General features: G+C 37.5%; 1 protein-coding gene across 1 annotated transcript in view; it reads right to left on the bottom strand.

Moving 5' to 3' along the window:
• Positions 1-24682, bottom strand: part of LAMA2 (laminin subunit alpha 2) — a 606143-nt gene that overhangs the window by 122519 nt on the left and 458942 nt on the right. The window contains exons 34-35 of the mRNA XM_060283517.2: positions 14817-14959; positions 11373-11471 (exon numbers count right to left, since the gene is read on the bottom strand). Of these exons, the coding sequence (XP_060139500.2) occupies positions 11373-11471; positions 14817-14959 (242 nt within the window). The remainder of the gene's footprint in view (positions 1-11372; positions 11472-14816; positions 14960-24682) is intronic.

Below are 24682 nucleotides of genomic sequence, written 5' to 3'. Positions count from 1 at the left end.
GCTTAGAGCACCTTGTAATAGGTTTATACTTCGTTTTTTAATGTATATGCATATGCTAATAAATGACTTCCTTTTCTAAAAAATAGGGATAATCTAACTACAGAAAATGAATCAAAGAATCACAAACTGCCTCAATACAATTTAAATAAAGGTCCAAGCTGGCAGAGTATTAATACTCCACAATCTTGTACCAGAGTGCTTGCATTTTAGACATGCCCAGAGAATCTAAGTTGTTTTATACGTAAACGGATTTTAAATAGAACTTAAGATAGAACTAACTGTCTGGCCAGCACAGAACATGGTAGGAGGTGCTGCAGGAATTATAGTGCATTTTATGATTTCCCAGGGGGCAATAAGAGGTTTACTCCAAGAAAGTTTTCAAGGTTTTAAATAAAAGGTAGAATATAAAGTCCAACCATTATCATCTAATTTCTCAACCTTCAAATATTACCACCACAAATAAAAGAATGAAAGGAAAAGAATCCAATGGAAGTTTAAAAAATTCCTCTTTATAGTTTCAGTATATATACAAAATGATTTGGCATGTGTTAATCAATATATTAGAATGCTCTGGATTAACTCTTCCACAACATTAATATTGGAATGATTTTCACTTTTAAATTCGAGGTCCAGTTGGGTCAAGAAACTCTACACATACACACCACACAAATGTATGCTCACATAATTTTTTAAATGTTGCTTTTGAATTACTAAGGTCAGCTGCTTAAGATGTTGGTCATCTAAACTGCTTTAGATGTTTGTCTAGTCTGGATTTTACTGTGTTCTATAATATCTCTACTAATTTCACATATCACAGAATACTATAAGGGATTTGATCTACATTATTATCATCTTGCAATATCTTAAGAATTAATATACCACCAGTACTAGTATCACTTACTATACAGAAAATATACATTATAATTTGAACTAAAATTTATTTTTTGCTTCATCAGTATCTTATTTACATTACTAAAAGGTAATAATTCCCATAAATCTCATACCATCGAGCTTTCCAACTCTTGTATGCTCAAAGCATCTAATTTCTTGAAAATAAATGTATACTGATACACTCTCCTTTTAAAATTCTGGATGATCAAGATAATATTCATTGCCTTGACTTCTATTTATCAAGTTAATTTATAGAAAAATGTGTAAGAGTCATTGTTAACACACTCAGTACCAATAACATGAGTACTCCAATATTAAGATGTGAAGAATTCTACATGACCCATGGTAAGAAATAAGTCAAAAATGTTATAATTAAGACCCTATGCAATCAGCTTCCCTGGCTTCCTTTTATATGTAATATGCCAATCTCTTCCCTTCTTAGGGTCTTCTCATATTCTGTTGTCTTTGCCTGGAATGAGCTTCTGCTCAACACTTTAGTGGCTGGATCCTTGTCATCCATCAGCTTTCAGTTTAATAAGTATCTCTTCTTGGTGTGGCCATCCCCAGGGCACCTATCTAGGTTTCTCAGCTTCCTGCAGAAGAATATTTCCTTCATAGCTCCATGCATTTTAGAATTACTATTTACGTGTTGGCATACCTATGTAATGGCTACCTGACTAAAAAGTAAGCTCTAAGAGGACAAAAACTTGGTCTGTTTGCTCATCACTTTATATCCAGCTTCTAGTATGATATCTCACTTACAGCAAATATTGAATGAATGTTGTTAAATATATGACTAAACAATTTCCTAACTAATCTTGTCAACATTATTGACATTCTTATTGCCTACTTATTGCCTACCTTTCCAGAAAAAGCTTTGTTCACACTACTGCTCCCTAACTCCTCTCCAATTATCCAAAATAAATCCAGCCCCCAAGATGATTCGCTTCCAACTTCACCTTCTCTGTGAAGGCATTCCCAATGATTTTGACCCATACACTCCTTTCTTAGATTTTCAAAAACCACTATCATTACCACTGTTCGTGACTGTTGTGGGTAATTATTTTTTTAGGTGTTTCGTCATATCTATTGAATCGCAATCCTTGGGGGCTAGGGTTATATCTTATCTCTTTTTTATTCCTCCGAGTGCCAGGAACAGTGCCTGGCAAACTGTAGGGGGTCAAGGATGTTTGGTGATTGACTGATGTAGTAATAATCAAACAAACTATTCCTTTGAAGTTCTAAAGCCTGGTGGAGAAAGAAAAATCTCTTTCCATATGCCTTTCTGATACCATTCAAACTGGCCATATGCCTGGTTTTGCTTACCAGTGAATGTGGATGGCTGGGCATTTTTTCTGGACATTTTTCACAGCCTTATAGGAAGCTGCTGCTGAAGGGCTACAGCTGAGTGCTTAGGAGGAGAGCCAGGCCTGAGTGCCTCTGGTCCCAACCAGACTCCATTCTAGTTAGTGGCCTTCTGGTAATTCAAAACTAGTCTGCAATTGCACACCAAATACCACGCTGGTGGGGGTGAGTGGAGGTAGGGGCCGGGGGTGGGCAGAAATCTTTATGGCCAGCACAGTACTTACTAAGGGAGAAGATAGCCTTCCTTCTGCACAAAAAGAGCTTCCTCTCTTGGCTGCACTCCAGGAGAGGAGGAGATGTGAGATTCCTGGACCAAAAGGCATTGACGTATGATATTAGCCCTCTAAGAGGCGGGTTACACAGTCAGGCTCAGCTGTACCCCAGATTGATATGCGTGTTCAGAGGGCTGACAATACTCTTGTGTTTCGTTTACTCTTCCTGCCTTTAGAGATACATAGAGGGCATGATCTCTATTTTCACACTGGTGAGGATGAAGGTATAAAGAGGTTAAGTGACTTATCTGAACTCACACATATAGGAAATAGGGGACAAGACACAAATTTTCTGTCTCACAGCCTTGTATGCTGTCTGTATTAAACATTAACTTATGTTTGGCTAACATTCAGGAGGACTGGGAAGATACTTGAAAAAGTTAAGCATTCTGGGTGGGAGGAGGGACACGGCTCCAGCTTTTATGTATTTTAAGTGCATAAGCTTTAGGGTTTAGTAAACATATTTAAAAATCCATATCAGAATATCATATAGATACATTAAAAAAAAAATCATGTCCCTGGTGGCCCAGTGGTTAAGACTCTGTCTTCCAGTGCAGGGGGTGCAGGGTTGATCCCTGGTCAGGGAACTAGGATCCCACATGCTGTGCGACGTGGTTAAAAAAAAAAAAAAATCCTGTCTCATTACACAGTAATGAAGTTGAAGAGTCACCTTGTCAAAACCACCCAGGAGAGACTCCATAAAGGAAGGCAATTACAAATACACTATCACCTATGGGGAGTGGTGATAGATTGTAAAAAGTGAAATTTACAAAAATCAGTTTCAACCAGGACAGGCTATTGATAATGTTACAGATGAAGGCTACATAGTACATGATAGGAGCTGTATGCCTGATTCAGTTTGGCTCTCCTTGTATTTTATTAACTTGCCATCCCCATCCCTTAGTCAGCTTCCTTCTAACTCACTATTATCTTGTCCTTTGAGTATTTGACAAATGTTTTCTCATTTATCCTAATATGTTGTACAATCTTCCTTTCATTCTCTATCTTAGATTTTCTTATTTTTACTTTCTCTTACCTCTGTTCTACATATTTCCAGTGTTCCTTTGTAAATGATAGCTCACACACTGCTTTGCATGTATCTCTCTTACCTTTGATTACCTTTTTTTACATTCAAGTTCACTCAACTAGGTATTTTTTCCTTTTATTTTTCTTTTATTTTCTTTGTGGGTTTTTTTTTTTTTTGAGTATTTATATCTAGGCAGCACGCATTACCATTAGGCACACATTCATTTACTTCTGAACAATGTAGCTATTACTTTCTTACTTTAGCTCAAGCAGTTCTCACTGTGCCTCTTGAAATCTGCACATAATTTTCTTGGTTGGATATTACTAGTGTCTTTCATTTTCCGCCTTCTTTATGTTAAAACTAGAACCTAATGGAGCAAATCTAACTACTGAGTAGACAACATTGCTTAGATGTCATCCACCTTTGCATTTGCAGAGGTTTTCTGCTGAATTTAAGTTTGAGATCTAATCATTTACATGATATTCTTTAGGGTCAACTTCAAACACTACCAGTTCTGTATATCCAAGGGTCAGTGAAGTACTAGGACAAGCTACTAGGACAGACAGAGCACAAAGATAGAGACAATCAACTGACCCTGGGGAATGATAATAAGTCAGTTCTATGTGAAATTTCTCCTTAAATATTTCAGGCGTCAGTTTTGAAAGTTCCAAATAAACAAATGTGATTTGTTATACATTATCTCTCTCTCTTTTAAAAAAAAATATTTTATTTACTTATTTTTTATACAGCAACTTCTTATTATCTATTCTATACATATTAGTGTATACATGTCAATCCCAATCCCCCAATTCATCCCACCACCACCACCACCACCTCCCTTGGTGTCCATACGTTTGTTCTCTACATCTGTGTGTCTATTTCTACCTTGCAAAACAGTTCATCTGTACCATTTTTCTAGATTCCACATATATGCATTAATATATATTTGTTTTTCTCTTTCTGACTTACTTCACTCTGTATGACAGTCTCTAGGTCTATCCACGTCTCTACAAATTCTCTCTCTTTTACAATATAACAGCAGAAATGAAAAACATTGTTGGCAACTTAAACCTTTTAAAACTATAAATAAGGCATTGTAAATATATATATGTGTGTGTGTATGTGTTTATATATATATATATAGTAGGCACTTAAATCATTTAAAAACTAGTTTCATCATTTTGGAAATGCCTCATCTTCATTTAAATTTGATTTTTAATATACAGTAAGAGACAAGGTAGATAAAGCCAAATTTTGATATTTTATATAGTTCAGTCTATTACATTGCATTTACCCCTTATGAAATATAAACAGTTAAGAGATGTTTATCAAAGAAAGCAAAATATTCAACTCAATATAATTATATGCCTGATTTTAGTGCATTTTAGAGAAATTCAAAATTAATGCTTATTGTAGGTTTCTATACCTTTCATTTATTTTTATGCTATTTTTAAAATTATTCACAATTAGTTAATTAATTAATTAAACAAATATTGACTGAACACCTCCTATATACATGATACTGGTGATACTGTGGTAAGGGGGAAAAAACCCCACACTTCCTGCTCTTTTGGAGTTTATAGTCTGGTGGGATAGAGAGGTATTTGTTTAATGATCATGAAAATAAATTATAACCACAAACTGAAGAAAAAGCACAGTGGTATAACACAATTATAAGAGGAATCACATCACACCTGGAATATCACAGAAGACTTGTGGTAGACTTCGAGGAGCTGAGCTTCAGAAAGTGAATTGGAATTAACAGAAGTTAACAAGATGTAGGAGGAAGTGATTTACTTCAAGGCTAAAGACAACATGTCCGGAAAGGCTCTGCGGGACAAAGTAATTGAAGGACACCATGGCTGGAGTACAGATGGCCAGGGTCAAAGTGGTGTGAGATGTGGCCAAAGTGAGACTTTGGCCTTTATCTGAAGAGCAATGAGAAGCCAGGGGGACGAGTTTAAGCACTAGGGTGCCATGTTCAAATTTGGGGTAGCAAAAGTGCATTCTGGCTATACCTTGGAGAACAATCGAAGGAAAATAAGAATAAAAGCTGGACAAGCTAGAAAGCTAATCCCAAACTAAGGGCTGGATGAGAGTAGGGTAGTAAAGATGAGATCTATAAACAGAAGTGGAACTCACTGCATTTGGTAATGGGTTAAAACTTATTTTTTAAGGAGGATGAGAAGGAAGAAAGTGGCATCAAAGAAGATTTCTAGGTTTCTGGCTTACATGTTCAATGCATCAGGGTCCAGATAACCAGAGCATGAGTTGGGGAAGAGATGAGGCTGGGGAATTAAGACCATGAGGAAAGAGCATCACATGTCAATGAACAAAATGGAGAATTTGAAGGAGGAGAGTGATGTGATCAGATCTGTGATTTAGAAAGTTCACTCTGCCGTAGGAATAATAATTGTTTGGAGTTAGATAAAGTTTAGGAAGAGAGGTAATAGAAGACCTCTGAATTGGGTTGGGGTAGAATGAAGAGCAACCATTCAGTTCTATTTTGGGAGACTGGTAAATATTGGAGGATAAATCATTGAGGTGTTCTAAACAGAAGAAAGTATGGGTTTTAAGAGGAAGACGGTGAGTTTAATTTGAGATGTCCAGTTGATAGTTAGGTACATAGGACTGAAACAGGAGAATGAAGTCTGTCTTGAGAATATGGACTTATTAATCATAAACATATATGTGGCGATCAAAGCCAAAAGAGAGGGTTTACAAAGTGAGAAGAGGTGTGGACTGAGGACTGGACCCCAAGAAAATCGACTTTTGAGGGATGGGCAGAGGAAGAGCTTGAAAATGAAAGGTCTGAGAATTAAGATAAAAGCAGAGAGGAGAGTATGTTAAGAAGGAAGATAGGGTCAAAAGTGCCAATTGCTGTAGGAAGTTCAAGTAAAATCAAGTTTCCACTGGATTTAGTGACCAGCTTGTCATTGATTACCTAGTTGAAATAGTTTTAGTAGCAGGCTGGGAGTGGAAATCTAGACTACAGTGGAGTGAGAAGTGAAAGCAGACCAAGTCTTTGAAAAAATTTGGCTGTGAAATGGAAGAGGGAGGTAAGGACAGTAGCTACAGAGGTATATGGAGTTGTCATCAAAAACATCTCAATATTCCACACTAATCATACTGTCTGACAGTATGAACATGTAACATATGATTGTCGTATTCAAAAAACATATTCCAAGGGGGAAATGGAATGACAATAAATTAAAATACATTGAAAAGGATACATAATTATGCAACATTTTGCATATGTAATATTTGACATTAAATTATATAAAATAAATGTTTAAAATGTTAATCTGGGGGAGGAATATTATTCTCTTTACCAAGGGCTATCAGAGAACTAAATTGCTTCATGAAAAAGATAAGCACAAAATATACAAGCACTTGCAGGACAGAAGGCAGCTCACACCAGCTATGCAGGATCAGACTCGCCAGATGTTTTAACAAACATAAAGAATGTACTAGTCGGGCTTCCCTGGTGGCACAGTGGTTGAGAGTCCGCCTGCCGATGCAGGGGACACGGGTTCGTGCCCCAGTCGTGGAAGATCCCACATGCCGCGGAGCAGCTGGGCCCGTAAGCCATGGCCACTGAGCCTGTGCGTCCGGAGCCTCTGCTCCGCAACGGAAGAGGCCAAAACAGTGAGAGGCCCGCGTACCGCAAAAAAAAAAATAATAATAATAAATAAAGAATGTGCTAGTCATAAAATGACTCGCCAGCTAACAAAGTAGAGAAAAGGATTCTCAAAAAGATTGGCTGTAGCAGTGAAAGCACTTTCCAGAGGAAAGGGAACTGGAAGAACCGGGTACCTCTAGGCTCACCATAGTTTTCAATCTTAGCCGACATCAGAATCATCTGGAAGCTCTTGAAACTCCCAATGCTCATACTGTGCCTCAGACCAAATACATCACAACCTTTGTGGGTGAGACTGGGCACCACGTAACTCTAATGTGCACTCCTAGTTTAGGCACTATCTCCTCTAACGTAGCCATGGATAATAGGAAGTCATGGCCCCTGCACTTATACTCTGGGCCCAACTGCTGAATCATTCATGGCTGTGAGATAAAGGTACTGGGGGTCTCAGCCAATATTAGTGGATATTTATGTCATATAGTCCTCTAGTTATGATTACATGTGTATCAATACACCCTTTGATTATCACGCTGATTGACCACAGGCAAAGAAAGAATTGATCATTTTGAATATTGAAGGTCTCCATGACAATCCTGTTTCTGGTGGGGACAAGGTTAATAAATAAGCAAAGATTTCTATTTCCTCCCCATCCTCACTTTATCAAGGAGATACTTACTTTTAGAAGTCTTATTTCTAGGCTTTCTATGTTACAAAATCTGAAGAATGGTCAGATAAAAATGGTATTGAAGTGTGGAAAGGCGGAAAAAGAGTAATGTTCCAGTGGAGAAATCTGGCAAATGCTACCTCAGTCAGGTGATCAAGATCAACATCAACAGTAATAAGACATATTGATTGCACGGGTTCTTAATATGACGTGATAAAATGATACCTTATCTCTGCGGTCTTCCCTACAAAAACCTATATGTCTATTCTGATCATGAGAAAAACATGAGGCAAACCCCAACTGAGGGACATCCTACAAAATACATGAACTTGTCAAAACTATCAAAATCATCAAGAACAAGGAAAGTCTAAGAAACTGGCACATTCTAGAAGCCATAGCCTAAGAAGACACGATGACTTAATGTAATATCCTGGATAGGATCCTGAAACAATACAAGGACATTAAGTAAAACTGAAGAAAAAGCAGAGTCTTTAGTTAATAATAATAATCAATATTAGTGCATTTGTTGCGATAGATAGATCATACCAAGATATTAGTAGGGAAAGTGGGTACGGAGTATATGGGAAATCTCTGTACTATCTTTGCAACAACTTTTCTGTAAATCTAAAGCTATTTTAAAATAAAAAAGTTTATTAAAAAATAGTATTGGAGGGCTTCCCTGGTGGCGCAGTGGTTGAGAGTTCGCCTGCCGATGCAGGGGACACGGGTTTGTGCCCTGGTCTGGGAAGATCCCACATGCCGCGGAGAGGCTGGGCCCGTGAGCCATGGCTGCTGAGCCTGCGCGTCCGGAGCCTGTGCTCCACAACGGGAGAGGCCACAACAGTGAGAGGCCCGCGTACCGCAAAAAAAAAAAAAATCTCAACATAGTATGTCACTAGGGAATTGTAAATTAAAACTAGAATGAGATATTACTACATACCTACTAGAATGGCCAAAATTCAGAACACTGACAACACCAAATGCTGGTGGGGATTTGGAGCAATAGGAACTCTTACTCATTGCTGCTGGGAATGCAAAATGGTACAGCCACTTTGGAAGACAGTTTGGAGATTTCTTACAAAACTAAACACACTCTTCCCATATGATCCAGCAATTGCACTCTTTGGTTTTCACACAAATGAATTGAAAACTTATATACTTGGATGTTTATAGCAGCTTTATTCATATTGCCAAAGCTTAAAAGCAACGAAGGTGTCCTTCAGTAGGTGAATGGATAAATAAACTTGGTACATCCAGAAAATGGAATACTACTCAGCACTAAAAAGAAATGAGCTGTCAAGCCATCAAAAGACATTGAGGAAACATAAATGTATACTACTAAGTGAAAAAAGCCAATCTGAAAAGGTTACATACTGTATGACTCCAGCTATATGATATACAGAGACAGTAAAAAGATCAGTGGTTGCCAGGGGTTAAGGAAAGGGAGAGGTGAATAGGCAGACCATGGAGGACTTTTAGGGCAGTGAAACCACTCGAAATGATACTATAAAGCTGGAGACATGTCATTAAACATTTGTCAAAATCTATAGAATATACAATACCAAGAGTGAACCCAAAAGTAAACTATAGGCTTTGAGTGATGATGATTCGTCAGTGTAGATTCATCTATTGGAACAAACGTATCACTCTGGTGGAGGATGTTGATAATGCGGGAGGCTGTGCTTGTCTTGGGGCAGGGGGCATATGGGAAATTTCAGTATTTTCCAATCAATTTGGCTTTAAACTTCTCAAAAATACAAAGTCCATTTAAAAAAATTCAGTATGTGAGAGTCTGCTGGAAAGATGAAAGGATGCCGGTTAAGAAGTTATAAGGTAATAATAATAACAATATTAAAAGCTCAGATCATTTGGCTGTAATCAGCTCAGTGAGAGCAACAACAGTGTCAGTTTTGCTTATACCTCTTTCCCAGTGTCTGTCATTCTGTTATAGTGTCTAGAATATATTTGACCTTTAGTAAGGATTAATTAAATGAATGAATGAATGAAAGGCCTCTGTTCCATGGAATTTTCCCTAGTTACCCTTAACATTAAATTAATATTAAATTAATCCATTTGTGTGTATTTCTCAAGTACATTCCTTTATTTTATTTCATGCTGTGTTACATATTTACTTGCACTTGTCCCATATTACCCTCCACATACCTAAATACTTATACACACACACACACACACACACACACACACACACACATACACACACACACACACTCGAGATTGCAACCTCCTTGAAGACAGACTGAGCCTCATTTTTATCTTTCATCTGCCAACACTTAGCACTTGGGCTTTGTATGTGGTGAACATTCATATGTGCTGTTGAATTGAGATTACTTTGGCATGATCTGTTTAAAAATTCTTATTTAGTATTCACATAACCAATACAAAATTGTTAATTATTGAATTGATATGAGATAATTTGAACTCATTAATCAGATTAATATCTAACTACATTTGGCAAGAAACTCTGTTCTGTATTTGTACATTCCACATTGCTGGTAGGAGATTCTGAAAATGTGTTTAGTACGCTATTTGTAACATTAGGGCCATTGTTTAGCATCACGTGCTCAGAATCCCATTTGATTTCCCTGTGGAAATTCTCCTAAGCCAGCAGCAGCTAAGGTGGAAATAGTACTGGGTCAGTGGGAATCTGGAATCTGGGTCCTACTTAGGTCCTTGAATTTGGTGAAGTACGCGGCCATTGCTAATTCATTTCACTATCATGGCCTGAGGGATTTCTTCTTTAAAAAATGGACTAGATAATCTGTAAGAACCTTCTAGCTCCAATATTTTTTGTCATTTAAAGTTCTTTGATAATCAAACTGGATCCCTAAATTCCAGGCCAGTTTTCCAGTTCATGCATTTTTCTGGCCACAAGATGGCAGACTTTATGCTGTTTTCTTCATTCTGTATCAGGGAAAAGAACCTTAACCCTCTTGCAGTTTTGAAAATTAAAAACTCCCAATATCTTAAAAAGTCTGATAAACGCAACATGGACTTTACATTATGACTCTAAAAAGTGTCTTGAATGCTTTGGATTTTCATGATAAAGGACATTTCCTCTTTTGTGGGGGGATAATGATTTAGGCTGTATTTCTATACAAACACAAAAATCTTATGATGAGACCAAAGAGACTACAAGTATTTTCATTTGTTTTTCTTTTTCCTTACATATCAGAGCCAGGGCTTTGGGAATCCAGAATCAATAAAAACTTTACCATGGAAGCTACTGGATAGAGTACTCAAAATATACTGTCATTCTGATATTTTTAGCCATTGTCCTTGACACTTCCCAAGTATGTATCCCAATCTTTTCTTGTGCTACTGGGTTCTCAGATTTTATCTGTGGCAGAAGTAGCAAGTCAAAAATACATCTATTTCATGCACCAAATTGGGATTTAGGAAGAACAAGATTTGCATTTCAGAAATTTGAAGTAATTTTCCTTAATTACACATAATCTATCTGCTTTAAGAAGAAGCATGATTTTGCCAACTTACCCTGGTCAGAAGTTCATTCATTTCTGTCACCAGTGTGTTCAGATTGCCTTCTGCCAACTGAATGAGCCTCTCTGGGGCCCGCTGAGGTGAGAGCAAATGCTGAAAAAGATTTCATTCCATATGTTTTAGAGTAAATGGTCTTGCAGCGATCATGGGTTGAACATTTAACAGAACACATTTTTTCTTTATATACAAAGAACTTAGCCTTCTCACCTTCAGAGAAGAGAGAAAGAAACTATTTCAGCTGGACACTTACAAAGCACCATGCAGAATAATCTGGCAAATACTACAAACTGCTGCAATTTATTGAGACATTACTATGTTCCAGGTCTTTTCGTTTTGTTTTGTTTTTCATTGAGCTCTTACAACAGTTCTATGAGATAAATGCTATTTCATTTTGTATATAGAAAACTGTGGCTTAAAGAGACTTAAAAATTTATACAAGATTGCACAGCCAGTAAGGGGTAGAGTCAAGATGAACCTTGTCTGAGTCTTTAAGGCTCCCATTCTAATCAACAGAGATACAGTTTACAGGTTTATTACCTCTTTCTTTGAGGACAGGAGCCCTGACAGAAGGACCTGGCCAGACACTAACGAACTGCATGGCATCAATGTTGTAGGAGCTGCCCTGGCACTCACAGATGGGCCATTTTCCTCTCCTATTAAACATAATCAATCTCACCAAACACTAACAGTAGACAGCATCACTCTGTGAGAGTTATGAATGAAACAAAAGATGAGACCACTCCATAATCTTATCTAAATGCAGACGAAATCATGGTCTCTGTGCAGACCACAAAAGTACCTCAAATCCCATTTTCTGGCTAATATGAGTGACCACTGCCTCCTTATTAACTGTAGCTTTAGCCTCCCTTTTCTTCCCTCCTTCTAGATAAGATTCATTAGAATACTTAATTATGGAATTATTCCCACTGCCTAATAGTACCCAGTCCAACACAAACTCCTGCTTCCTTGAATCTGCCCCCAAATTCCCTAGCACAAACCCCCAATACTCTAAGTGATTCCTAATGCCCTGTTATTGAGACAGCCCCAATTCCCCACACTGTGTAGTGCCCCTTGTTGCAACAAGTTAGTAAACCCAACTTCGTTCTATCACATGTGTGTTTCTGGTCATCTCTGGCTGGAACCCAGGGAGCACTGACACAGTTAAAGGAACTGAACAAAGAGGGCACATGACTTGCTTAAGGATTTAGAATATCAAAGTGGGGTTCCAAATATCCAGATATTAAACAAGTTATGGAAGAAGAACACAAACAGAATCAAGAAAGACTGGAATTTAAGGAAAATCAAGGTCATTCTGACCAATACCCAGCCATAAGGAAATAGGTGACTGAACCCCAGGCTTGGTTGATGTCCACAGATTGGAACCTCTTTCAGAGGGCCCTTCAGTACTTCATCCACTGCTTAAGTTATTACTTTAAAATTATTTTACGTCCTACTGAAGTATTTGCTTCTCTAGTTTAATTTTCTTTCTTTGTATTCCTTCCATACATGATAACTGGTCAGCATTTTCTTTATTAGAACTCTTTGCACTCCTGAATGCTGGGCCTACAAAGTGAACTCGGATTCCTCTGCCTGGCTTTCATGATTGTCCTTCATATCACCCAGCCCCACTGAGGTCTCCAGCCTTATCTTTCACTAGCAGGCCTGACTTCTAATGTCTGCTGGACAGGCCTCGCTCATCCACACCTCTGCCTCTGCGCACGTGGCTCTCCTAGATTCAGTGGCAAGAGTATGTAAGGATGGGCTGGGGGTCAAGGAGACCTTGCTGCTGGTGGACTGAGCCCTTCTCTCTCTGAGCTGTGTGAAGGTAGTTTCATTCTCACAGGCCCTAAAGTTAAACTACCTCCTTCCACGTCCCAGCTCTGTACCTAGTAGCCATGTGACCTTGTCTCTGTGCCTCAGTGTCCCTACCCGGCTATCTGAGACAAACATAGCTAATACAGTACTCCTTTCCTACTTCTTGGAGTTTCTGTAAAATCTATGCATGATAATTCACAGAAGACTTTAGTCAATCGTCTAGCACAGAGATACTCATCAATAAATGCTATTCTTGCTATCATTATGATTGGTTTCTTCTTCTGGTAAATAAGGATAACAATACTTACTTTGAAGGCTGTGGTCTAAATTAAAGAATATATTCCCTAGAAGAATGTCCGCCAGTGCCTAGTGAATAAATCTTAGGTTTCTTCCTCCAGTCTTCACCAATAATTCTCTGCCTATTGAAATTGTTTCTATCCTTCAAGTTCTAACACAAATTACACTTTCATTAATGATGTATTCCCTGGTTACTCTGGATCTTATCTATTTCTCCAGTCTTTGAACTCTATTGTATGTCAAATGTCTATAAAGCACGTAGTAATTATGTATTTTTGCTAATTGTTTAACTATTTTTAAACCACATAGACTCTACGCTTCCTAAGGGTAGTGACTGCATTATAGGGGTCATGAAACCCCTGGGGAACCAAGTGCACTATTGGGGCTTTCCAGAGTTTCTTAATAAATATCCAGTAATTGACTGATAGCGTATAAGGAGTCACTTTTCATCTTTTTTTTTATTCAGGTGAAACAACTTCAATTTCCTTAACATTTCCTCTTTATCCCATTAACTACTGAAAGCTTTAAGGATGTCTTAGAATAGTGTTTCTCTTACAACAAAATTACTTCTTGTTGAAGTACTTTCAAAAGTCTCCTCATTCTCTAGTACAAAATTTTCACCTTGTGCTTTCATTTTGACAGTAAACTTAAATGTTAATGTAAGCATTTCTGGAACCCAGGCTGGGCACCTGAGAGACGCACTTGATCTTAGCACCTACATTTGCATGCCTGCTTGATCATATGGCAGATTGAGCACATAAATCACTTGTCAAGTGATGCTAAATGTCATCTCAGGACCCCTCACAAAGGGTTCTCTAGTTCAAATTGTGGAAAGGTAGGAGAACCGAGTTACCACATGTCACATGCTGATGAAAGAACCTATGTGGAAGTAGTCAGTGTGATATTCTTGTTGCAAGTAGCAATTTGCTTTCAGCAAAAATCATCTGTTATTTTATATTAATGTTTTTAATTTGAATTTTATTGGTTCTTTAGGCTTTTGTAAAGATTAATTTGTTTTGATTTTATAGAGCTATTAAGTATAAGGAGTTCATATCTGATTTTATGTTTGCACATATTTAAGGAACATAATAAAATTGATTTAGGCCAAACACTGGGGGTACATGAGCCTCTTTTTCCATAAGAGCAATCAGTAAATTATAGTTCTCAAGTTTGAAAAACACTGGTTTAGAAAGTCTTTGAATTTCCCTAACGGCTGCCTGCCTTGATTTGGGACAAAGGGAAGAGCATTTACCAATTACGGCAATTACCCCTTTGGAAGCTTCTGTCATTTTTACCCTGGCTCTTGCTGTTACTGCTCCAACCTACCTTGAGTTCCTGAGTCATATTTTCAAGACCATACAGAATTTTATAAGGAGCAGGCAGTGGGCCAGTGAGGTTGATGCTTGTGGCCATCTGTTCCAGGCGAGCCAAGTCACCGAGAAGAAGGCCGGTGCATTCATCTCCACAAACTGTGAAAGGGAAACAGCAAAGAATATTGACTTCTGCTAAGCATCCCAGGCAGATGTGCAAAGAGTTCAGCTATGAAATGTTTTATGGCCTAAGTATTATCCTGTGAAAGATGATGTTTCTCATCTCAGATAATTAATGCTTTCGAATGGATGACGGTTGATAAAAGATGAAAAGAACAACAAAAGAGCAGACATTCCTGTTGCCCAGAACCTGAAATAGGGATGATGATATAAACTGAGAAACCAAAGAGGACGAACAAATGGATTTTGAGGGTAAATGAGTGTACTGCCTAAGTACTAAAGGAGAGGTAAAACATGGACTATAACATTATAAATGCCCCAGAGAGTCGCACATGAACAATCTAGAGGAAATCTGTAATTGGCAATAAAATATGCTTTGGAATCTAAAAATGTATACATTGCCCCATTAGATTGCAATGTGGAGTGTCTATAGCAATTAGGTCTCTACGTGCTTCAGGTATTACATATTCAAAAACTGTATGACTCTTTAGCTTGACATCTATTGAGAAGAGTATTTTTAAAAGTCAAAAGAACTCTTCTTTTGACAATTTTTTTGTCATGATGAAATGTATTTATTTATTACTTACTCGTTCACTTACTTATGCATTTGCCAACTCTACCTCTTTAACTATTCAGCACATTATCACTCATGATTAGATGCAGTCCCACAAATTCCTACTTTGATGACTAACCTAATCCTGTTTTGTGGATAAATAATTGCCAAAAGCCAGGAAAACTTTATTCTTGAAGTAGCCAAGAGTGCTAGTGTTCTACCTACATTTTTTCAATGATTAGAAAGGGGGACTATTCAAATTTAGTGGTGGTTGGACGGTAGTAGGGTGGTGGAGAGAAACAATGGTTTCTTCACCATTATCACTTGAATCTCATAAATAGTAAAATTTCTAAAATTAAAAGACATTGATTCTTTTGGAGGCTTTATAAAATATACCTATTCAGTTTGGATTTTTAGTTCAAATTTTTTTTTTTCACTCTTTGCATCAGAGTAATGAGATGTAGCTCTCCATGCCAAGAAGCACGTGCTACCACATTTATGATATGCGTTCGTGCATACAGTTACAATTTCTAGCTTACGTTCTGCAGATAGAGGTATAAAAACTATACACGTGTTAGAAGAGAGGAAAATATATAACATGAAAAATACTGAGACCTGGAGCAGCTTTGGATCATGCCCCAAACTGGCAAGAATTCAATTAGTTCTCTAAACAGGACTCCCCTGAGCTGCCTAATGGAGAGAAAACCATTAACTGAAGCTTGTAAACACAGAGAAGTAGTACAGAGAGTGATTCTGTGATGGGACAGCAGTTAGAGGTGAGTTACAATATCCCTTCACAGGGATTAAACTGCCCCAGCAGGGCTTTTAATAAATCAGCTCCTTGCAGGTGACACCCGTAAGTGTTGAGTGTCACCTGCAGGGGCGCTGTAAGCTCCTGATGCCTTGCAAGCTGAGCGAACAAAGAGGCTTTGGGAGCTGGAGGTGGAATCTGAAACTAGAGCTGGATCTCTTCCTCTTCTAGCCAGAACGAAAGAGAATTTGCTCTGCATGGAAACTAAGTAAAAGGAAAAGAATGCTGTGGCTTCAAACCCTCAGTTCAATGCAAGTGCTTGAGAAGCTTCAACAGACCTCTTGACATGAAGTAATTGTAGAAAACACAACCTGGAACACAATTAGGTACCAAATTGACTATGTCTAAACACCAAGACCCTGTCTGATTCTCACACTTGAGTGGGTTTCAGAATCATCTGAGGGCTTTCTTAAATCACAGGAGGCTGGGCCATACCCCTAGCAGTTCTGATTCAAGAGGTGATCGAATCACCTGGTTTCTGATTCTCTGACTGATCACGTGCTTTTCCAACAAACTCCCAGGTGAACACTAACACTCTGGTCTGAGCACCACACTTTGAATAACTACTAGATCAACAGCAATGGCATGACCTGGAAGCTTGTTAGAAATACATAATCTTGGGCTCTATCCTAGATCTAGTGAAACAGAATCTGTGTTTTAGAAAGATTCCCATGTGACCTATGCATGTTAATGTTTGAAAAGCACTACTGTAGGTCAGTGGTTCTCCATCTTGGCTGCATACAAATCATGGCGATTTACAAAATACAGGTATCTAGGTGTTTCCCCTACCCACCTCCAGAGAATCTGATTTGATGGGTCTGTGGTGAGGCCCAGGCAACAGTATATTTAAGAGATTCCAGATGATCCTATCATATAGCCAGAGTTTAGAACCATTGGGCCAGATAACAAACTTTAGGGATGCTCTATCCTAAAGGGAGCAAGGATTTGGAAGAGGTCATTTTACTTGCTGTCTCCTCTGCCGAGAACACTTCTTTCTTCATCTTCACCCATGTGACTCCTGGAGATCTAGGTCAAGTGCTCAAGTGTTACTTCCTCGGAGGAGAAGGCCCTGATGACTATGAAATTACTGTCCCCACCAACCACTACTGTATTCCCTTTGTCTTTTTATCTTAACACTCATGCACGTATAGGCTATCTTTTCATTTTATGTGTTTATATATTGTTTCTCTCTCCTCAGAGAGGGACCTTAATCAACTTTGGTCACAGTGCCTAAGAAAGTGTCTTGCACATAGTAAATAATCAATAAATATTTGCTTACTACTATCTTTGTGAAAGGAGAGCAAAAAATATTTTGGAGAAGATCAGGGAGTTACAAGGAGAGGACTGAGAGAAGAATAGAGAGAGGGAGAGAAAGAGACAGAGAAATAGAGATAAAAATATTGGCCAAATAGGAAATGTCTGAATGTGAGAACACTATACATGATACGAAATGAAGAATCACACAGATATGTGAAGAACAGAATAGTATAAAAACTATAGTTTTTATAGTTATAAAACTATAAAACATAGTATAAAAATGGCCAGAGAGGGAAAACTGTCTTGTGATTGGAGAGGCAGAAACTGACTCATGTCAAGGAGATGATTGCTATGATACCTGCATGAGGTAATATTGACACAGGAATTGGAATGGTATTGGAATGGAGGAATGGAGGGGAAGAAAAGATATACAAAACATTAATAAAAGAAATGACACAGTTGGGTTACTGGCCAGATAAAGATGATGCTCATTTCTGGGGAGGATGAAGGGTTAAAAGTGTTCACCATTTCTTTGCCGCTCCTCCCGTTAAGAGGTGGAGTCTATTCCCCCGCACATCCCCCTTTGAATCGGGGTTGGCTTTATGACAAACTCTGACCATCAGAATGCTTCAGAGGGACACTGAGCCTTAGCTTCAAGGAGTTTCGCAGTTTCTGCTTCCACACTTCTGGAATCCTGCTGCCTTGTGAAAAATCCCAGGCTAGCCTTCTTGAGGAAGAGAGGCAACATGAGCAACAGAGAGGCAGATCCAACATTCTAACTGAGGTCCTACCATGTGAATAAGGCCATCTAGGAACCCACACCACCGCATGATAACAAAAGAAGTATCCAAGGGGACCCTGTTCAAATTGCCAACCTACAGAATAGTGAGGATATATATAGTTGCTGTATATTCTCAACAACTATTAAATTTTGGAGTAGTAGCAATAGATAACTGATAAACTTTGTCAATTTTCGCATGTGTGATTTAGAATGTGAATTCAGCTTAGAGACTTCAAGTTGCAATTCATAGGTTAAAAAGTATTAACAACAGTTCTTAATTTTATTAAAAGTTAAGAAGAATGTGAAGGTCCCTTTCCCACTGAATCCAAGTTCATCACTACTTTAAAAGTTCCATTCAAAGCACTGTGCTCTTTTTTCACTTTCAAGATCTTGAAAGATACTTGATAATATGACATCTCACTATGCTTTTTAGGGTAGTGTACGCTTCAGAAATACTTTGCTAGCTCTTTCTCTAATTTATCTATAATTCATAACCTACCCATTTCTAAGAGGAATTGAGTCAGCTCATTGATAATGGTATGGCTAGAGGCTCCTTACTGATGGTTCCAGAAATTTTCAGGGAAATGTTTTCTCAGTACTCTCAGTTTTCACTTGAGACAAGCAGAAATCAGGGACTGGAATGCAGAACTAGATCTGATTTACTGTAATACACTACAGAGTAAATTGGTGAGCTAAACTGATGCCAAGAGGCATGATGGATACGGATTTTTCTGCCATTTATTCTACCTCCTGCCCATCTGTTTTGGTTCCTCATCTTCAGTTGTTGAAATGAAAATGTACTTAATTGCTCTTTCAAGGACTCATAATTCCATTTTATGTCTCTGTGTCCAAAGGTCTATTATTATCCCATGTCTTATGGTCTCCGTATCTGCTTTTGGGGGAACAAAGTACAAGCACATTTCCATAGATGAAAGGTAAGTTTTATAGTATGCTCCAAGTAATACACTAACATCTGTCCAAATGGGTCAGAAAGACTTATGAATTCGACAGCCATGGGATTTTTTTCAAAGCTTCTGTACAAGTCTAGTTCATGCAGTTATAAGATAAACACATGGGGAAGTGTGCCCTTTACATAATGGTTTGCTATTTTATCCTGACACAAAATATTTAACTTACACCACAAGCTACTTTTATTTGTCCTCAAAAAGTCTGAAATGTCTGGCAACAAACACTGGAAATGGGATGCAAATTAAAACCACGTTTAATTCACTATGATAGGGAAGATCTGAAGAGTGTATAGAGACAAGGAATATTCACATTATGTAAACAATTGTTCTTTGATAAGGGTGCAGTAACTGCTCAGTGTAAATTGACACCTATCTTATAATCAAGACCCCCAAGGAACCTCTCCAAACCATTCTCCTATTCAGCAATAGAGATAAGGTTATAAAATGAGATTCTGCCTGAAATGCATGGGAGCAAAAGCAAATATTTCAAGACTATGATTATATTTTACATGACTAAATGTTTTTGAGGCTTTGCTTATAAAAGTGTCAGGATAAATTTGTGTCTAATACTAGCAAATGCAATACTACATTCAGGTTGTTACAGCTGGGCACATGTAAGGGGCAAATCATGCAGCTTATATTACAGATCTTTCCGTTAGCAATTAGTACAAAATACTGCATTTCTACCAGAGTCCCCCATGCATAATAACTACTGGCTTACCGTCACAAAAAATTCACACACTGTATCCAAACCAAAGAAGCCAAAGCTGAAATGAGTGCACTGCATGTTTTTAAGAAGGCCAAACCTATTAACCAATTTTAGGTAAAGATACATAAATTGTCTGGCTCTACTCAAAAAGGGATCAAATGAGTAAATATACATTTCTAACAAAAGATAAAATTTGTGTGTTAATGTGTGTGTTTTAATTTAATTCTTCTACATTAAGGCCATTGATAATTCCTTGGGTATGGATTGTATATTTCTCTTTCCTCTTTCTTCTTCAAGAAGAAAGTTTTAGATTAGCATTTATTTAGGGCTTATTAAAATGGATTCAGTTATTCCATATTATTTATAGATAAATATCTTCTAAAATAAAAATGTGGTTTCAGACCCCTTAAAAAGGCTTTTTTTTTTTTTGCCTGTTAGTTCTTTGAATAGAGGGAAAGACTTTCTGTAGGTTTAGGATGAGGCTGATGAATTTATTCATGTACCAAGCAGTTGTGATATATATACATATATAAACATTAAATAAAATTATGTATATAAATATATATTAAAAATAAGTTCGATATGGTTCAAGTATGGTATAGCTCTTCAAAAAACAAATGGAAGCTTTGAAAGTATTATAAGTAATAATTGGACAGTAGCTTTTATCTATACAATATTCACTACATTGAAGACAATATGTTGTGTCTTGCCTTCATTATCTCATCTAATGTTTACAGCAATTCTATGAGATAAGTACTATTAATATCCTAATTTTAAAGATGAGAAAAAGAGTTACAAACATAGTGTTTATGAATCTATAAATAATGTATTTGAAGAACTTTAAGAGAAAACAAAAATGTAAGGTCACCGTAAAAGGGGTTTTCAGCGACTTGAAAAGCTAAGAATTATTAAAAAAAAAAAAAAACAGAATTTAGCCTAACCTAAGTATCTCATCAAAAACTGCTTCACTCAATGACCAGCAAGCTACAGTTCTGGACACCCTATGCCAAACAACTAGTAAGACAGGAACACAACCCCACCCATTAGCAGAGAGGCTGCCGAAAATCGTAATAAGGCCACAGACACCCCCCAAAACACCACAAGACGTGGACCTGCCCACAGGAAGACAAGATCCAGCCTCATCCACAAGAACACAGGCACTAGTGCCCTCCACCAGGAAGCCTACACAACCCACTGAACCAACCTTACCCACTGGGGGAAGACACCAAAAACAACGGGAACAAAGAACCTGCAGCCTGCAAAAAGGAGACCCCAAACACAGTAAGATAAGCAAAATGAAGAGACAGAAAAACACACAGCAGAAGAAGGAGCAAGATAAAAACCCACCAGACCTAACAAATGAAGAGGAAATAGGCAGTCTACCTGAAAAAGAATTCAGAATAAGGACAGTAAAGATGATCCAAAATCTTGCAAATAGAATAGAGAAAATGCAAGAAACATTTACCAAGGACCTAGAAGAACTAAAGAAGAAACAAGCAATGATGAACAACACAATAAATGAAATTAAAAATACTCTAAAAGGGATCAATAGCAGAATAACTGAGGCAGAAGAACGGATAAGTGACCTGGAAGATAAAATAGTGGAAATAACTACTGCAGAGCAGAATAAAGAAAAAAGGAAGAAAAGAACTGAGGACAGCCTCAGAGACCTCTGGGACAACATTAAACGCACCAACATTCGAATTATAGGGGTCCCAGAAGAAGAAGAGAAAAAGAAAGGGACTGAGAAAATATTTGAAGAGATTATAGTTGAAAACTTCCCTAATATGGGAAAGGAAACAGTTAATCAAGTACAGGAAGCACAGAGAGTCCCACAGGATAAATCCAAGGAGAAACACGTCAAGACACATATTAATCAAACTATCAAAAATTAAATACAAAGAAAACATTAAAAGCAGCAAGGGAAAAACAACAAATAACACACAAGGGAATCCCCATAAAGTTAACAGCTGATCTTTCAGCAGAAACTCTGCAAGCCAGAAGGGACTGGCAGGACATATTTAAAGTGATGAAGGAGGAAAACCTACAACCAAGATTACTCTACCCAGCAAGGATCTCATTCAGATTTGATGGAGAAATTAAAACCTTTACAGACAAGCAAAAGCTGAGAGAGTTCAGCACCACCAAACCAGCTTTACAACAAATGCTAAAGGAACTTCTCTAGGCAAGAAACACAAGAGAAGGAAAAGACCTACAATAACAAACCCAAAACAATTAAGAAAATGGGAATAGGAACATACATATCAATAATTACCTTAAATGTAAATGGATTAAATGCTCACACCAAAAGACACAGACTGGCTGAATGGATACAAAAAAAAGACCCATATATATGCTGTCTACAAGAGACCCACTTCAGACCTAGGGACACATAGCAGACTGAAAGTGAGGGAATGGAAAAAGATATTCCATGCAAATGGAAACCAAAAGAAAGCTGGAGTAGCAATTCTCATATCAGACAACATAGACTTTAAAATAAAGACTATTAGAAGAGACAAAGAAGGACAATACATAATGATCAAGGGATCGATCCAAGAAGAAGATATAACAATTGTAAATATTTATGTACCCAACATAGGAGCACCTCTATACATAAGGCAAATACTAACAGCCATAAAAGGGGAAATCGACAGCAACACATTCATAGTAGGGGACTTTAACACCCCACTTTCACCAATGGACAGCTCATCCAAAATGAAAATAAATAAGGAAACACAAGCTTTAAATGATACATTAAACAAGACAGACTTAATTGATAATTATAGGACATTCCATCCAAACACAACAGAATACCCATTTTTTTCAAGTGCTCAAAGAACATTCTCCAGGATAGATCATATCTTGGGTCACAAATCAAGCCTTGGTAAATTTAAGAAAATTGAAATTGTATCAAGTATCTTTTCCAACCACAATGCTATGAGACTAGATATAAATTACAGGAAAAAAATGTAAAAGATATTAACACATGGAGGGTAAACAATACACTACTGAATAACTATGAGATCACTGAAGAAATCAAAGAGGAAATCAAAAAATACCTAGGAACAAATGACAATGGAGACATGACGACCCAAAACCTATGGGATGCAGCAAAAGCAGTTCTAAGAGGGAAGTTTATAGCAATACAATCCTACCTTAAGCAACAGGAAATATCTCGAATAAACCACCTAACCGTGCACCTAAAGCAATTAGAGGAAGAAGAACAAAAAAACCCCAAAATTAGCAGAAGGAAAGAAATCATAAAGATCAGATCAGAAATAAATGAAAAAGAAATGAAGGAAATGATAGCAAAGATCAATAAAACTAAAAGCTGGTTCTTTGAGAAGATAAACAAAATTGATAAACCATTATCCAGACTCATCAAGAAAAAAAGGGAGAAGACTCAAATCAATAGAATTAGAAATGAAAAAGGAGAAGTAAAAACTGACACTGCAGAAATACAACCGATCATGAGAGATTACTACAAGCAACTCTATCTCAATAAAATGGACAACCTGGAAGAAATGGACAAATTCTCAGAAATGCACAACCTGCCAAGACTGAATCAGGAAGAAATAGAAAATATGAACAAACCAATCACAAGCACTGAAACTGAAACTGCGATTAAAAATCTTCCAACAAACAAAACCCCAAGACCAGACGGCTTCACAGGCGAATTCTGTCAAACATTTAGAGAAGAGCTAACACCTATCCTTCTCAAACTCTTCCAAAATATAGCAGAGGGAGGAACACTCCCAAACTCATTCTACGAGGCCACCATCACCCTGATACCAAAACCAGACAAGGATGTCACAAAAAAGAAAACTACAGGCCAATATCACTGATGAACACAGATACAAAACTCCTCAACAAAATACTAGCAAACAGAATCCAACAACACATTAAAAGGATCATACACCATGATCAAGTGGGGTTTATTTCAGGAATGCAAGGATTCTTCCATATAAGCAAATCAATCAATGTGATACACCATATTAACAAACTGAAGGAGAAAAACCATATGGTCATCTCAACAGATGCAGAGAAAGCTTTCGACAAAATTCAACACCCATTTATGATAAAAACCCTGCAGAAAGTAGGCATAGAGGGAACTTTCCTCAACATAATAAAGGCCATATATGACAAACCCACAGCCAACATCATCCTCAATAATGAAAAACCGAAAGCATTTCCACTAAGATCAGGAGCAAGACAAGATTGGCCACTCTCACCACTCTTATTCAACATAGTTTTGGAAGTTTTAGCCACAGCAATCAGAGAAGAAAAGGAAATAAAAGGAATCTGAATCAGAAAAGAAGAAGTAAAGCTGTCACTGTTCGCAGATGCTACCAGAAAACTACTAGAGCTAGTTAATGAACTTGGTAAAGTAGCAGGATACATAATTAACGCACAGAAATCTCTGGCATTCCTACACACTAATGATGAAAAATCTGAAAGTGAAATTAAGAAAACACTCCCATTTGCCACTGCAACAAAAAGAATAAAATATCTAGGAATAAACCTACCTAAGGACACAAAAGACCTGAATGCAGAAAATTATAAGACACTGATGAAAGAAATTAAAGATGATACAAATAGATGGAGAGATATACCATGTTCTTG

This window comes from Globicephala melas, chromosome 14, assembly GCF_963455315.2.
Source record: "Globicephala melas chromosome 14, mGloMel1.2, whole genome shotgun sequence".
Taxonomy (NCBI): Eukaryota; Metazoa; Chordata; class Mammalia; order Artiodactyla; family Delphinidae; genus Globicephala; species Globicephala melas.
The sequence above is the reverse complement of the archived record's forward strand: the minus strand, read 5'-3'. Positions and strand labels throughout refer to the sequence as shown.